The sequence below is a fragment of the Myotis brandtii genome, unplaced genomic scaffold (assembly GCF_000412655.1).
Source record: "Myotis brandtii unplaced genomic scaffold, ASM41265v1 scaffold668, whole genome shotgun sequence".
NCBI lineage: Eukaryota > Metazoa > Chordata > Mammalia > Chiroptera > Vespertilionidae > Myotis > Myotis brandtii.
Window position 1 is genome coordinate 3,824,196 of NW_005370597.1, and position 14,743 is coordinate 3,838,938.

General features: G+C 49.1%; 1 protein-coding gene across 3 annotated transcripts; it reads left to right on the plus strand.

Annotated features, from left to right (window-relative positions):
* The first annotated feature begins 6 nt into the window (after window positions 1-6).
* Window positions 7-14,500, plus strand: KIAA0141 (KIAA0141 ortholog). 3 transcript variants are annotated; one of them, XM_014529124.1, is made up of 13 exons: window positions 7-100; window positions 1,067-1,181; window positions 1,277-1,400; window positions 3,608-3,755; window positions 4,680-4,841; window positions 5,097-5,185; window positions 5,287-5,383; window positions 8,341-8,483; window positions 9,511-9,669; window positions 9,763-9,855; window positions 10,518-10,689; window positions 11,204-11,437; window positions 12,386-14,500. In XM_014529124.1, the coding sequence occupies exons 1-12, from the start codon at window positions 70-72 to the stop codon at window positions 11,434-11,436; spliced, it is 1,566 nt and encodes a 521-aa protein (XP_014384610.1). In that variant the 5' UTR covers window positions 7-69; the 3' UTR covers window position 11,437; window positions 12,386-14,500. The 3 variants fall into 3 exon arrangements, with proteins under 3 accessions (XP_014384610.1, XP_014384611.1, XP_014384612.1); XM_014529125.1 differs by having other exon boundaries at window positions 10,518-10,683; XM_014529126.1 differs by having other exon boundaries at window positions 10,518-10,677.
* Window positions 14,501-14,743: the final 243 nt, after the last annotated feature.

Here is a 14,743-nt window from a genome sequence, read left to right on the forward strand (position 1 = left end):
CCGCCGTAGCCGCTGTCCCGCGATTTGGCCTCGCTTTTCCGACTGCGAGCCTCTGGTGTCGGCGACGACATGTGGCGCCTCCCGGGATTCCGAAGCAGAAGTGAGGGGCGTGGGAGCTGCGCGTCCTGAGGCAGCGGAGGCTCGGGATGGGAGGAGGGGCAGGAGGGCGGGCCGAGCCAAAGCTACAGCGGACCTGGCTGGAGCGGGGGAAGGCGGGGCCTGGAGGGGCGGGGCTGCACACCCGGGGACGGTGGAGCTAGTGGGAAGAGGGTGGAGCTTAGAGCCAAGGAGATGGGTGTGGCTATTCAAGGGGGAGGAGCCAAATAACGAGGTGGTGGGTGGAGTCAATAAAAGGTGTAGAGCAGCGGTTCTCAACCTGTGGGTCCCGACCCCATTGGGGGTTGAGCGACCCTTTCACAGGGGTTGCCTGAGACCATCGGAAAACACATATGTAATTACATATTGTTTTTGTGATTAATTACTATGCTTTAATTATGTTCAATTTGTAACAATGAAAATACATCCCGCATATCAGATGTTTACGTTACGATTCATAACAGTAGCAAAATTACAGTTATGAAGTAGCAATGAAAATAATTTTATGATTGGGGGTCACCACAACCTGAGGAACTGTATTAAAGGGTCGTGGCATTAGGAAGGTTGAGAACCACCGGTGTAGAGGCCAGTGGCGTAGGCAGAGCCAATGAAAAGGCGGGATTTAGAAACTGCTCCAAATATTGAACTAGACTTCAATTTGTGTATGAATGCCTGGTCATTTTAGAACAGTGGTTGTCAACCCTAGGAGGGCATCAGAATTGCCAGGGGCAACAAAATATAGATGCCCCACCCAGAACAATCTGGCTTATTGGTTCTGGGGTGGCACCCTAGAATCTGTACTAGGCAAAAAATTCCCACATGTATCCTTTAAGAACTTTTGCAGAGTCAGATGCCAGAGATCCCTGGGTTCCTTGGCTGGGGTTCCAAGTAGCAAAGGGAAGATGGGTGGGCCTGCCATTGCCTCAATTCTGTTTATATGGAGGTGACTGGTTTTTGTTGCTCTGCACAGCTCTTCCCCGTCTGCTTGGGCCTGGCCTCCGGGGGGTGACCCCCAAGCCCACCAGCCCAGATGGGTCTCAAGCTACCTCCTCGACTCTGCTGGTCTCTGTGCCAAGCTTTGACAGGTAAGATACTGCCATCCCCTCACTCGTCTCCTCTCCTGGCCCCCCTCTCCCTCTTACCTGGGACAGAACTTAATGACCGCCATTACATCATCTAGGTCAGACCCCCATGGCCCAGGTCCAGGCACAAGCAGGGGCCCACGGTCCCATGGATGGAAGGATGCCTTCCAGTGGATGTCTGGCCGTGTCTCCCCGAACACCTTGTGGGATGCAGTATCGTGGGTAAGGCTTCCTCAGTCCTGTCCTTACCCCTTAGTGTGGGTGAGAATGATCCTGCATGGACGTGTAGTCTAGAAACAGGAGCTCGGGCATCATTGTACCCACACCCAAATTTTGAGTAACTCGTGACTTTGGAGCATATTTAGGGATATAGAGCCACACTCCCCATCCCCTGCCCTCCATGTGTTTATTCCTCCTTTTATTCAGTAAACTTCTGTTTAACTCCTCTGAGCCAGGCATTTTTGGTAGGCACTAGGGAAATAGTGGAGAACAAGGTAGATATGATTTTTGCCTTCATGGAGCTGACAATAAATAATGCTAAATAGCTAATATTTTCTTTATTAAAGTAAAGTATTATATGTGCCTTATCTTGTTTAATCCTTACGAAAGTTTTGTAAGGGAAGTATCTCCATTTTATAGATGAGGGAACTTAGGCTCTGAAGCGTTAGGTAACATGCTTAAGGTCACACAGCTCTTAAGTAGAGGAGTAGAGGAGCCAGATTTTACTCTGGAGTTCATACTCCTACCTACCATGCTCCATAGCTTGGTTGCTGCACCTAGTATGGCTTGTAAAAGCACCTAGTACAGATCCTGGCCCATAACAGTTGCTGAATAAATATTTGTTGAATTTGATCTATAAAATCAGATGCTCAATCTAGCAGGGCAGAATCTTTGCCTTACAGGTTGTTCTTATAAGGTATTTTGAATGAAGTTGGCACACACATCATTCTTGTGTCTGTCACATCTCATCCCTATCACTTCAACGCTGTGTACTTTGGCAAATGACTTCACCTCTCTGAGCCTCAGTTGTCTCATCTGTAAATGCGTGTCATCAGCAGAGCTGAGCCTGGAGTGTCTCCCATGACAGGGGTACTTCTGTCTGGGAAGCTGTGGACTAGAGGCATAACACACTTTGGAGAGGGGAGCATTTTCCTTTAAAAAAAAAAAAGATTTTATTGATATTTTAGTTTTTTGAGAGAGAGAGAGGAAGAGAGAGAAACATCGATGTGAGAGAGCAACATCGATTGGTTGCCTCTGGTACACATACAGACTGGGAACCAAGCCTGCAACCTGGACATGTGCCCTGACTGGGAATCAAACTGGCAACCTTTTGGTGCATAGGAGGACGCTCAACCAGCTGAGCCACACCGGCCAGGGCAAGCATTTTCCCATTTTGCCAAAGATCCAAACCCTAGGGTGATCCCCCAGCGTCTTTTTGGAAACTGGACCTGGATCCCAGGTGTCCTGATGCCATCCCTCAGCCCTGTCACTGCTGCCCGCGTGAAAGGGCCTAAGCACAAGCTTTCCTCAGTGCCTGGTACATAACCCTGTTATTGACAATGCCAGCACCTTCTCTTCTTTCTGGCCTCAGCTCACACGTCACCTCAATAGAGAGGGTTTCCCTGATTCCTTACACTCTGTGTAAACCCTGATTTGTTTCCTACAGCATAATTTGTAGTTCTTTCTCTGTGTATTTGGGTTTTTGTCTTTCTCCATCAATGAATATGATAAACTCCACTGGAGCAGAAACTGTGTCTGTCTTGTTTGTCATTGTGCCCAGTTCCTGTTGCAACACTAAGTATTTGGGTGTCCCTTTCAATATGTAGGAAGGGGGAGGGAAAACCAAGCAGCACTGGGTAGGAGCTAGCTCAGGTGTTCTGCAGACCTGTGGAAGAAGAGACACTTTCAACAAGCCTGCACCTGTGAAGATGTGTGTGGTGGGGTGGCTTGGTCAGGGCGAGGGGAAGGGAAGAGTTGTGCCAGGTTAGAGAAGGAGAGTGAGCCTGGTGGGGAACTCTGACCTGTCCCTGCATTTGTGGCAAAGCCCCAACTTACCACATTAGCTTTTTGCCTGCTCAGACTATTTATTCAGTGACTCACTCGTGCGTTTATTCAGCATGTATATCTTAGCACCCTACTAGGTGCCGGGGATACATTGGTGAGGAAAACAGACATGGTTCCTGCTGCCCTCGTGGTGCTTTAAGACTAACAGGAGAGTCAGACCTTAGTGGAATAATTGGAGAGATGATTGCTTAGGTACCAGTACGATCAGGGTTCCCCAGGGGAAGTTGGGTGCTGTGAGAGTGTGGAGTGGAAGCTGCCCCCACTAGGGGTCAGGAAAAGCTTCTCGAAGTGATGTTTGAGCTGCAGGCTAGGACTGTACGGGCTGACTGGTGACAGCTGTGTCCCTGATGGGCTGTCTTTCCCAGGGCACTCTGGCTGTGCTGGCCCTGCAGCTGGCAAGGCAGATCCACTTCCAGGCATCGCTGCCAGCAGGTCCTCGGCAAGCGGAGCACAGCTCTTGGCGCAGTCCCCTGGACTGTTTCCTCTCATCTCCCCTGTGGCATCCGTGCTCCTGTGAGTTCTCAGTCCCGGGGACAGGAGGGCTGGGCTGGGAGTTTCTCTGGGCCAGGAAGCATCTCTGGACACACCTCAGGAAAAGAGCCATCAGCAGCTCCTTGCCTTTCCTATCTGAAGTCAGAGGAAGGAGAATGTGAGGAAGTTCCATCCACCCAGGGTGTGGGCCACACCTACCTTCCAATGTCCTCCCATCACCTTCCATGGAGGGAGCCCCCCTGGGGTGCAGTAGACTGTAGATATTGGGTGTGGCTTCCTGTCTACCCCTGAGCCAGTTAAGTCATTCTCTGCTCAGTCATTCATTAATAAATGAATCTTTATTGAGTAATTATTATGTACCAGGGTACAGAGGCAATGAAGCCAATTGGTTAAGGCTCTGGAGTCAGACTATTGGGGTTCAAGCCCCAGAGCTGCTGTATACTAGTCTTGGGTCCCTGGACAAGTCATTTTAAACTTCCCTATGCCTCAGTTTCTTCATCTATAAAAAGGGGTAATAATAGGTTTCTTGGGAGGACTAAATGAATTAATATATGTCAAGGTCATATGTGCCTGACACATAGACACAGAGGAAGTGCTCAGTATTAGTTTAAATTCTTGCCCTTATTGTTATGGTACCATCATTATCGGTATTATCATCAACAAAGTGTTAGGTGCTGGGGCTACAACAATGAATAAATAAAGTAGATGCCTCCTTGCCACTGGAAGATTAAAGCAGAAGAGTGATTTATGCTTCAGGCAGGAGGTCAGCGTAAATGTGGGCCCCTCTAAACCCGTGCAGAGGGAAGCCAGCAAAGGAAATGGAGGAGGAGGTCTGTGAAGGAGGTGTCACCGGAGTTTCCAAGTTCTTCCTTTGGTCCCCAAAACTTCCCCGAGTTCACTGTACTGATCCCCTCCTAATGTGACTGCTGTCGCCGGCTCTTCCAGCGTTGCGGAGGCACATTCTCCCCAGCCCTGACAGCCCAGCTCCCAGGCACACTGGCCTCAGGGAACCCAGGCTGGGCCAGGAAGAACTCTCCACTCAGCCCGAGAGCCCCTCCGCACACGGATCCTTGAGAGCAGCTGATCCTCAGGAGCCCCCTGAGGAAGGTATGTCCCTACCTCCTAGAACCAGCAGAAGGCAGGGCGGGGTGGGGAGTTGGACTGATGAACATTTCTTGTTGTATATGCCAGGTAAGGGACTTGTCATTCCTGTGAGGCCCCAGGCTTCCTGAGGTAGTTCACAGTTATTGTGGTTCCTGGCAGTGGTGCTGGCTGGAGGGGCTGGGAGACTGGTAAAGTGGGAGAAAAGGAGAAATTACTTTCTCCTTTGCCCTGGCTGGTTTTTGGCCTTTTCCCTTGCAGATCCCAGTGATGTCAGCTTCCTGCATGCCAGCAGTAGCTTCAGCTCCCAGGCAAAACCAACCCAGCCTCAGCCCACTGGTGAAAAGCAGGTATTGTCCAGATTTGGCCACCTGGATCTTTCTAACATTGCTCTGGGCAGGTGGCAATCCCAGTGAACTCCCCCATGGTGAGTCTTTGTATTTCTTCCCAGGAACAAGATAAATCAAAAACGCTTTCCCTCGAGGAGGCTGTGACTTCCATTCAGCAACTCTTCCAGCTCAGTGTTTCCATCGCTTTCAACTTCCTAGGTAACTAGGTGGACCCTCCCTCAAGGCAGGCAGATGGGAAAACGGAAAGGGTATGGAGAAGGTCAAATAGAGTCACGGTAGGGATTGGTTTAAATCAGAGAGTTTCTTTTCTCCCAGGTAAGTAAACAAGTCTAGCATGGGGGCACTGTGGTGTCAGGGACCCATTCTCATTCAAACATGTTTGCCATTCTTCAAACTGGTTCCTATCTTGAGGTCCTAGTTGGCTATTCTAAATCCTGCCATATTCTAGCCAGCTGGAGGGGGGAAGGTGGGAAAACAAAAGGGCCACTCCTTCCCTTTAAGGACATGACTGAGAAGTTGCACAAATCATTGCCCAGAATGTAGGCTTACGGCCACCCTCATCACAGAGGAGAGTGGGAAATGTAGTCTTTAGCTGAATGACCATATGCCTACTATTAAGAAGGAGAAAATAAATCTTGGAGAACACCTTGCATGCTCTGCCACATATAGGCAAGAACGGGCTCCTGAGGTTTGGAGCAGGCCCTCAAGTGCATGAGTAAGAACTTCTTACCCACATCTGGAGACTGCAGATGCCTCTCCACCATGTGTCCTGGTTTCCATAGTGACTTGTCTTAAGTTTCAGGCCTTCTAATGTGGAGACCCAGACTCCCAAGCAGCATCTATTGGAGTCTGGTAGGCAGGTGAGTGAGAGGCTGGGATTCATTCAGAACAAATTTATGGAGCATTCACCTTTTCCTCAGCTGTATTTTAGGTGTTGGGGATCTAGTGTTTGACAATCAAAGCCTTTACTCTCGTGGAACTAACATGTGAGTTGAAGGAGAGAAAAACAATACATTGGCAAACGGATAAAGAGAATTCAGATGGTGATAAATGTTATGACCAAAATTAAACAGGGGAGTGTGTTCATAATTTGGGCAAGGAACGTTTAATTTGGAAGGCCTCACTGATGGGGAGATCCTTGAGCTGAGACCTGATTACCAAAAACAAGCCAGTCTTGTTTCCATCTGGAGAAACAGCTTTTCAAGTAGAAGCAACAACAAGTGCAAAGGTCCTGAGGCAGGACTGATTTTGCTTTTTGAGGAACAAAAGAAAGGTAAGTGTGTCTGGAGCTTAGAGATCATAGGGAGAATGAAGTCAGAGAAGCTGGCAGGGGCCAGATCAAGTGAGCTTTTCTGAGCCATGGTACAGTGTGGATTTGCTAAGACAGGAAGCCATTAGAGCAGTGGTTCTCAACCTTGGCTGCACATTAGAATCACCTGGGAATCGTTTTAAAATCCTGATTTCTGGGCCTCCTCCTCCGGAAATTCTGTTTCTTTGTTATGGGGTGGAAAAACCTGCTGATTTCTGCTCCTCCTCCGGAAATTCTGTTTCTTTGTTATGGGGTGGGGCCACAACATTAGTAACAAAGAAACAGAATTTCCGGAGGAGGAGGCCCAGAAATCAGAATTTTAAAAAGATTCCCAGGTGATTCTAATGTGCAGCCAAGGTTGAGAACCGCTGCATTAGAGGGTTTTACACTGGTGCAGGAAGAAGGGCAGTCACATGATCTGATTTACTTTTTTAAAGATCTCTCTGGCCGTTCTGTAGACAGATGTGGATTAAAGGGATGCCAGAGAGGGAACAGGAGACTGGGTTGAACTGTTGCTGATGACTAAGCAAAATGTGATGGTGGCTTGGTCTAGGTTAGAGGCAGAGGAGACTGAGAAGGGTAGATGGATCTGGGTATGTTGGTAGAGCCAGTGTGGGGAATGGGGACGGTGGGATCCTTTGCCCTCTGAGCCTTCTCAAGGGCAAGAGGACTCTGAATCCTGGTGGGAAGGTTTTCAGGCAGCAGGGAGGCGACTTCAGTTCACTGCCGGCTGAATGCAACCTGGCTTCTGCCTCATTAGCTTTTTGTGATTCTGATGGGCAGACAGTCTCTTCTGAGAATTTTCTTGCCCATTCCTTCATTCATATATTCATTTATTCAGCAAGTGCTAAGCACTGTGACAGAACACAAAAGGAGCATAAGCCATAATCATATTTTGCATTTGTATAGAGCTTTCACCCTATGCAAAGTTATTTCTTTTGCATTCTTTTTCTGCATCTGCCTCCAGGATTTTAGTCTAATTGAGGAGACAGGGCTTATATTCTTGAAACATTTTAGTTCGGAGAAAAAAGCTCGTATATTAAGTAAGTGCCAAAAAAGTGTTTCAAGCCTGAGTGTGGTCTGCAGGTTCTAGAGCAGAAACAGGATGCGAAGGCCAGATGGTGGAGGCAGAAAAAGATATCCCAGGCAGGAGAAACAGCTTGAGCAAAGGCTTAGCGTTGAGAATTGGCTGTGCCCAGCCCCTCTCCTGTTTTCCTTTTTATTTGGAGGATAAAAGAACCTGGGCTTTGGACACACCTGAGTTCAGGTCTTGGCTCTCTTATATTCTCTCTCACAGCGTTGTCATAAAGCAACAGTAACAGTATCAGCTGTGTGAGGTTGTGTTGGTCACAAACAGCCTAAACCCACTCTGGCTAACTTAAAACACAACAGGAGTCTATTGAGACCTGCTGACCTGCCGAGCCTCAGAACGGACAGGCATCAGGGAAGCCCGTGGACCCAGGGGGCAGTACCTATAGTGCCTTCGAAGTGCTGTCCTCAGAATAAACTGCAAAAGCTGTTTCTCTCCTGTCACAAAGAGATCAAGAGTCAGATTTCTGAGGGAGATTCTCATTGGTTGGGAAGAGAGGAGACACGTTGATTGACAGCACTGAAGGGAGGGCTAGTCCCAAAGGGAAATCGGCATCCTTTTGCCAAGAGGAGGATGGTGTAGAGGAGGGCAGAGCCCATTGATGTGTATGGCAAACCAGTGAAATATTCGGAGAATGGAAATACATGCAAATGTCCAGCACCAAAAAGAAAGGAAGAAGCTGTGGGTACCTGGCCGAGGATGTGGGGAAGCTCCCAGGGGAAGCTGTGAGCGTTTACGCCCTGTGCTTTCTTACAGGGACAGAGAATGTGAGGAATGGGAACCACACGGCAGCCTTTTCCTACTTCCAGAAAGCAGCAGAGCGTGGCTACAGCAAAGCACAGTACAACGAGGGCTTGTGTCATGAATATGGCAGAGGCACCTCCAGGGACCTTGGCAAGGTACCAACCTCCTCTCCTGTCCCCAGACCCATCCCCTGTGCCACAAGGCCCAGAGTGACCTCCGGAAATGAGCAGTGGGCAGGGTGTGGGGAAGTCCAGTCTCTCTCCCACCTGTGCGGGAAACATTTTTACAAAGCTCTAACTTCTAGGAATTTAGATTTCAAACTCAGGTAGGTCGGGCCCTGGTCTTTCTTCTTTGCAGCTATACCCTCAGGGCCTAGAGTATTACTATGGTGAGTGGGTTAATTAATTCTAAAACAGCAAGATAGCCCTGACTGGTTTGGCTCAGTGGATAGAGCGCTGGCCTACGGACTGAAGGGTCCTGGGTTTGATTCTGGTCAAGGGCAGGTACCTTGGTTGTGGGCACGTACCTTGGTTGTGGGCATATCCCCAGTGGGAGGTGTGTAGGGGGCAGCTGATTGATGTTTCTCTCTCATTGTTTCTAACTCTCTATCCCTCTCCCTTCCTCTCTGTAAAAAATCAATAAAATATATTTTTAAAAAAAAGTACAGAAAGATGTTATATACAAGAATGTATTTCTTAAAATTATATATGATAGCAAAGAAAAGGGAAGCAACCTGAAGTTTCCTCAGTAGAGAATTGGTTAATAACATCTCTGTGGGCCTTAAAAATAATGTGCTAGATCTATATGTATTGTCTGGGAAAGACATTCATGGTGTATTGTTATATGAAAAAATAGGTCACAAAATAGTGAATGTAGTTCTCTCCCTCTAGACACATATTTATGTGTGTAAATATATATAGTATATATGTGTACATATGTAAGCATATATATGAAGAAATTTGCAAGGCTGTACACTGAGATGTTAACAGAATGATCTTTAGGAGGCAGGATTTCTTGGGAGTGTATGTTTCTATTTTTCGTTGTATTTAAATTTTTCTTTGGCTTATCTGCATTTTCTGACTAATCCGTAATCATGATGTACTATTTAATTAAAATAACATTTAAAACTTTCAATCAAAGAAAAAGCCGCTTGCAGTGACGGTGTTTCTCCCTTTGCCCCAGGCGGTCCTTTGTTACCAGCTGGCTGCCAGCCAGGGCCACAGCCTGGCTCAGTACCGCTATGCCAGGTGCCTGCTACAAGGCCCAACCCCCTCGAGGGACCCTGAGCGGCAGAGGGCAGTGTTCATGCTGAAGCAGGCTGCAGACTCAGGCTTGAGAGAGGTGCGGGCCATGGGTGGGGTCTCTCCCGGGCACCTGGGGTGGGTGGGGCCTGGCAGCAACCAAAATATGTTTTTCCTTCCTTCTTGACCACAGGCCCAAGCTTTCCTCGGGGTGCTTTTCACCAAGGAGCCATACTTGGACGAGCAGAGAGCTGTGCAGTATCTTTGGCTTGCTGCCAACAATGGGGTATGAGATCTCCAATATCCAGGCATCTTGGGGACCCGCTCTGATAAAGGAAAGGACTTTGGAGCTGGGACTGGGTTCTGTTTTGTTTAGGGGACTTTCTGATAGGAGCATTGGGCCAGCTTCAAGCTCTTGCTGATTTACGTGTGACCTGCGCAAGTCCAGTGGTGTGCTGAGCTGGCTCAGACCAGCCTGTGAGAGCTGTTATATGTAAAATCAATGATGGCCAGAGTATTTGCACCATGGAAATTGCTGAATGCTACAGATCAGGGCTTTTTCTCCCGCAGAGCCAGGTGTTACGCATTAACCAATGCACTACTGAGCTGGTCACTTATTAATCCAAACCTGTTGCCTCATCTCTAAAATTAGGACAGTAATGCCTGCCTATCTCCTAGTTCACAGGGTTGTCATGAGGATCAAAATCTGACTAAGATAACAGGTGTGAAAGCATGTTGTAAGTTGTACAGACAGAAGGTGCGTCGTTACACGTGTTGTAATCCAGGGGATCCAGAAGACACGTGAAGTGAAGACCCCGAGCTGTTGCTGGCGGATGTCTGGTGTCTGTGAACCGGGGGCATTGGCATCCAGGCAGCATGGCCTAGCGTTTGTTTCATGGATGAAAGCAAGCAGTGTGTATCTGTGTGTCTGTCCGTTTTCTCTTTTAGGACTCACAGAGCAGGTACCACTTGGGAATTTGCTATGAGAAGGGCCTTGGTGTGCAGAGGAGCCTGGGAGAGGCTGTGCGATGTTACCAGCAGTCAGCGGCTCTGGGGAATGAGCCTGCCCGGGAGAGGCTGCGGACCCTCTTGTCCATGGAGGCAGCAGGTGCAGGTGCAGGTCAAAGCCCACAGGGCCCCTCCCCATCAGAGAAGGGGGTGGCAATCGCTCTTGGTCTCCTTGCTATTTCCTGCCCCAGTGGTTGGGTAAGAGCACAGCTTTTCGAGTCAGACAAACCTGTTTTGACCCCTGTGCTGTCACTGAACTTGGGCTCTATGTCCTCGAGCCTCAGTTTCTTCACCTTTGACTTTGAGGTACTAGTAGTACTTGACTCACCCAGTAGTTGTAAGGGTTAAATGAGATGACTATAAAGGGCTCAGCAAGGCTGGCACACGGTAGGTATTAAATAAATGGCAGCTGCCCTGGTGATTTTCCAGGAGAGACAACGTCCTGAGGCTGCCTCGGCACCCTGCGTTACCCTGCGAGGGCTCCGAGAGCCCTGCTCGCCCATGAGTCACTCGGGCTGGGTGGGTTAACAGTGCCAGGGGGAACCAAGTCTTTCAGAATTCCTTGCTCCAAAATAGGAGTCCAAGAATACAGCATGAGTAAGAGTTACTCTCACCTCTCCTCGCAGCCTCGGGGCCCAAGGACCTGGCAGTCACAGGGTTGAAGTCCTTCTCCAGCCCCTCCCTCTGCAGCCTGAACACCCTGCTGGCAGGAGCCTCGCGCCTCCCACATGCCTGGAGCACAGGGAACCTTGGCCTCCTCTGTAGAAGTGGCCATCTCAGAGCCAGCCCCAAGGCCCCCAATATGGCTGTCCCCCCACACTCCTTGGAAAGGAGTCTCGTCAGGCTGGGTTTTGGCTAAGGTGAGATCAGTCACCGGTACCTCTCCCTGGTGCAGGGGGAGGGCGGGGAGGAAGTTGGATGGCAATAAAGATAGGGGTCAGTATGCCTTTCCAGGGTGGAAATCAAGTGGGAGCCAAGTTCTCAAGCAATTTCAAGTGCATGGCTAATAAATGACGTTGACCTTTCCCCTCAGTTGGTAGCCTCACAGATGAGCAGTGGATAAGTCACAGGCATTTCTGGTCTGTGCACAAAAAGGATTCATTCAGTGACGTGTGAAAAACGGCACTGAATGCTCCGGAGACCCAGGTCCTCACCTCAGCCTTTGTCTTGGAGCAAATCAGTTACCTTCTCCCTCCCGATAGTTTCCTCAAGCTTAGACTACATCTTTTTTTTTCTTCAATTAATCCTCACCAGAGGAGTGAGGATATTTTTTCCATTGATTTTTAGAGAGAGTGGAAGGGAGGGGGGAGAGAGAGAGAGAGACATTGATGTCACAAAGACACATTGATTGGTTGCCGCACACACGCGCACACGCACGCAAGTGCCGCCTGTGCTCTAATCACCGAGCCACGCCGGCCAGGGCAAGACTACATCAGATTTTTGCCAGCATCTGATACGTGTGCCTCTGGTGGTTCACAAGAGGATTTTAGGTGGTATTCAAATTGATAGTTTTTATTTTAGTAGTGTATATTTAATATATCATGTAACAATGTGACTAGCATATTATAGTTTCACAGACATTAAGAACAGTGAATCCAGTTCAAGGAGAGCGTTGTGACATTGCGTAGAAGGGAACACAGATCCAGAGAGGTGGCAAAAGTCCTGAGGTGGTTCCATGAGCAGCTAAAACGCGGGGAACACTGAATCAGTTCGCTTTTGTTCCTCTCCAACGGATTCATGAGTGTCTGGTTGGGAAGTAAGGAGTTTTCTTGCCTAAATCCCTGATGTGTCTGTTTGACCTTTTTCAGACCTTCTCACTTCAGCCCTAAAGATGGAGCCTGTGGGCTCTCAGAGAGATACCACAACTTGAGTCCCAAAGAAGAGGCCAGTCATCCACCCACCTTCCCAAAGAACCTTAAGTACCTGCCCCAGCACCGTCAGGAGGAGGAGAGTGTGTGGAGGCCCGGGTTCTGGCCATGTCACTGTGCATGGCCACGTCACCTTGAAGCAGTGAGTAGCTTGACTCACCGCCTTGTCCCTCTGCTGTAGACCAAGAGCAATGGTGTCTGCCCTCCGACTCTGCAGGGCTGGTGTGGGCATTGCACTGTGGACAGGACCTGAGGAGGCATATGTGTTTACGTGGCTTTATGAGTCACCAGGCCAGGAGGAGTGCCAGACCTCCTGACTCCTGGTCCAGGGCTCTCTGTGCTGTTCACACTGTAATTTTACGTGGAAGTGTTTTTATTGTCCTGTGGATGTGAGGGAGTGAATGGAGATCGAGTACCTGGACTCTTGGAGCAGGAGAGTGTGGATTTTGAGTGGTCTTTGCTTGTGAAGGGTGTGCCAGAAATGCATGGAGTTTAATAAAGCAGATACGGGATTATCTCATCACTCTGCCCTTGAGTGTATTGGGGAGAGCCAGGGAGACGGGAACGGGGAACTGACAGCCTAGGCTCCATTCTCGTCTCTAAACTTTCCATTAACCAATTTAAAGGGTCTTAAAAGCTTCTCCAAGAGAGAGACTTAGAAAAAATGATTTCTGAGTCAACGCTAATGACTTCAATTACTGAATTTGTGAATAGCTGTGCCCTGGTTTCTGGATGTGAGCCCAAGTTCAATAGCATAGATGTGGTTGAGAGTCGGGTGTGGGAGGGACTGACGACCAAAACCCCTAGTGACTGTTCAGATGGGAAAGACCACCAGCTCGGCCAGTTCAAAGGTGGGAAGAATTGAGGGGAGTGTCCACATTTCCCTCCCTGCTGCTCCCCCCTTCCCCAACCTTAGTGGTCCTGTCACTTTCCTGTCATTGCTGGAGCCCTAAGCTTCCTCTAGCTCCACTGCCTCCCCTGCCCCTGCTGCCTTTCCAGGGCTGCCTTACACACTGGCCTTGCACTGCCCTCCCGTGGGGCAGGGGCCTTGTCTTTCTTTTATTCCAGTATCCTCAGCACTTAGCACGGGGCCGTGCAGGTAGGGGCTCCATGCACGCATTGGTTAAAGCTCAGGGTTTTAAGCTGTGCCATGCAGTAATCTCTGCAAAAAAAAAAAAAAAAAGGTTTCTGTGGTCAAATAAGTTTGGGAAGCGCTGCACTAGACGTCCCCTTTTTATAGATTCACAAAGCACATCAGCATATTCAGGGTTCCAAGAAGTCCTGCAGTACAGAGCGTGGTTAACCCGATGCTTCCCTCATGGAGCTGAGCACAGAGCGGCACCCTGCAGATCGCCAATGAGCCTCCGAGGGGCACCTCTGTGGAAAAGTCACTGCTCGGGGAGCCAGCCTCTTCCCTTCCTGTTAGCATTTCTGGTTCTCTGATTACAGCTGCCTCCTGACCATGCCTGGACCAAGGGGCAGTTCAGACTGTCCAGGGACACTCGGTGTCGTGTGGTGATGGCCAGATGCGGCCCTCCTTCCCCCTCAGTCATTACAAATTAAGTACTGGTTCCATTTGAGGTGGCAAGCGTGGAGGTGGGATATTTTTAAGCTCTCGCTGTGGAGAGGGAAGGATGGGAAAGTCGTGAGAGAGATGTTTTCAAGGGACCAGAAATCCTTGGCTGTTCAGTCACTGCGGTCTCCACACAGCCCCAGGGGATGGTCTTCCTCCACAGACCCAGAACTGTGTGCTTTTGCCATTAAAATTCCTTTACTAATGACTCATTGTCAGGGCCCTGAAAGGAAATGTGGGGGGAGGACAGGGAGGTGGCCCCTGCCAGCAGGGCCAGCCTGGGTCAGGATGCTGGGTGACCTGAGGCTCAGGGCCTGGTGCCCTCAGCAATGAGACCTTTGTGGGAGGAGGCTCTGCTGCCTCAGTTTCCTTATCCGGAGGTACTATTTTCAGAGAGCCCTGATGCTACAGTGGGAATAAGGCTGTTTGGCTCATTATGTCTTTGTGTTAATACAGTGCTCATTAAACATTTATTCAGTGAATGAGTGATTCTATGCATTGCCCCTTCTCCACCCAACATCAAGCCTACCCCACACCTAGTAGGTGCTTAAAATATTTGTTGAAGAGATTGATTCTATAACACCCCCTTCAGTACTGATTTTGATGCATAGTAATTTCTCAACAGATACAAAATGTTTGTTGACTGAGTGTTTCTGATCATACCTCCCTCCTTGCCCCACCCACTACCGTGTACCCAATACTTAGTAGGGCTGAAAAATGCCGAC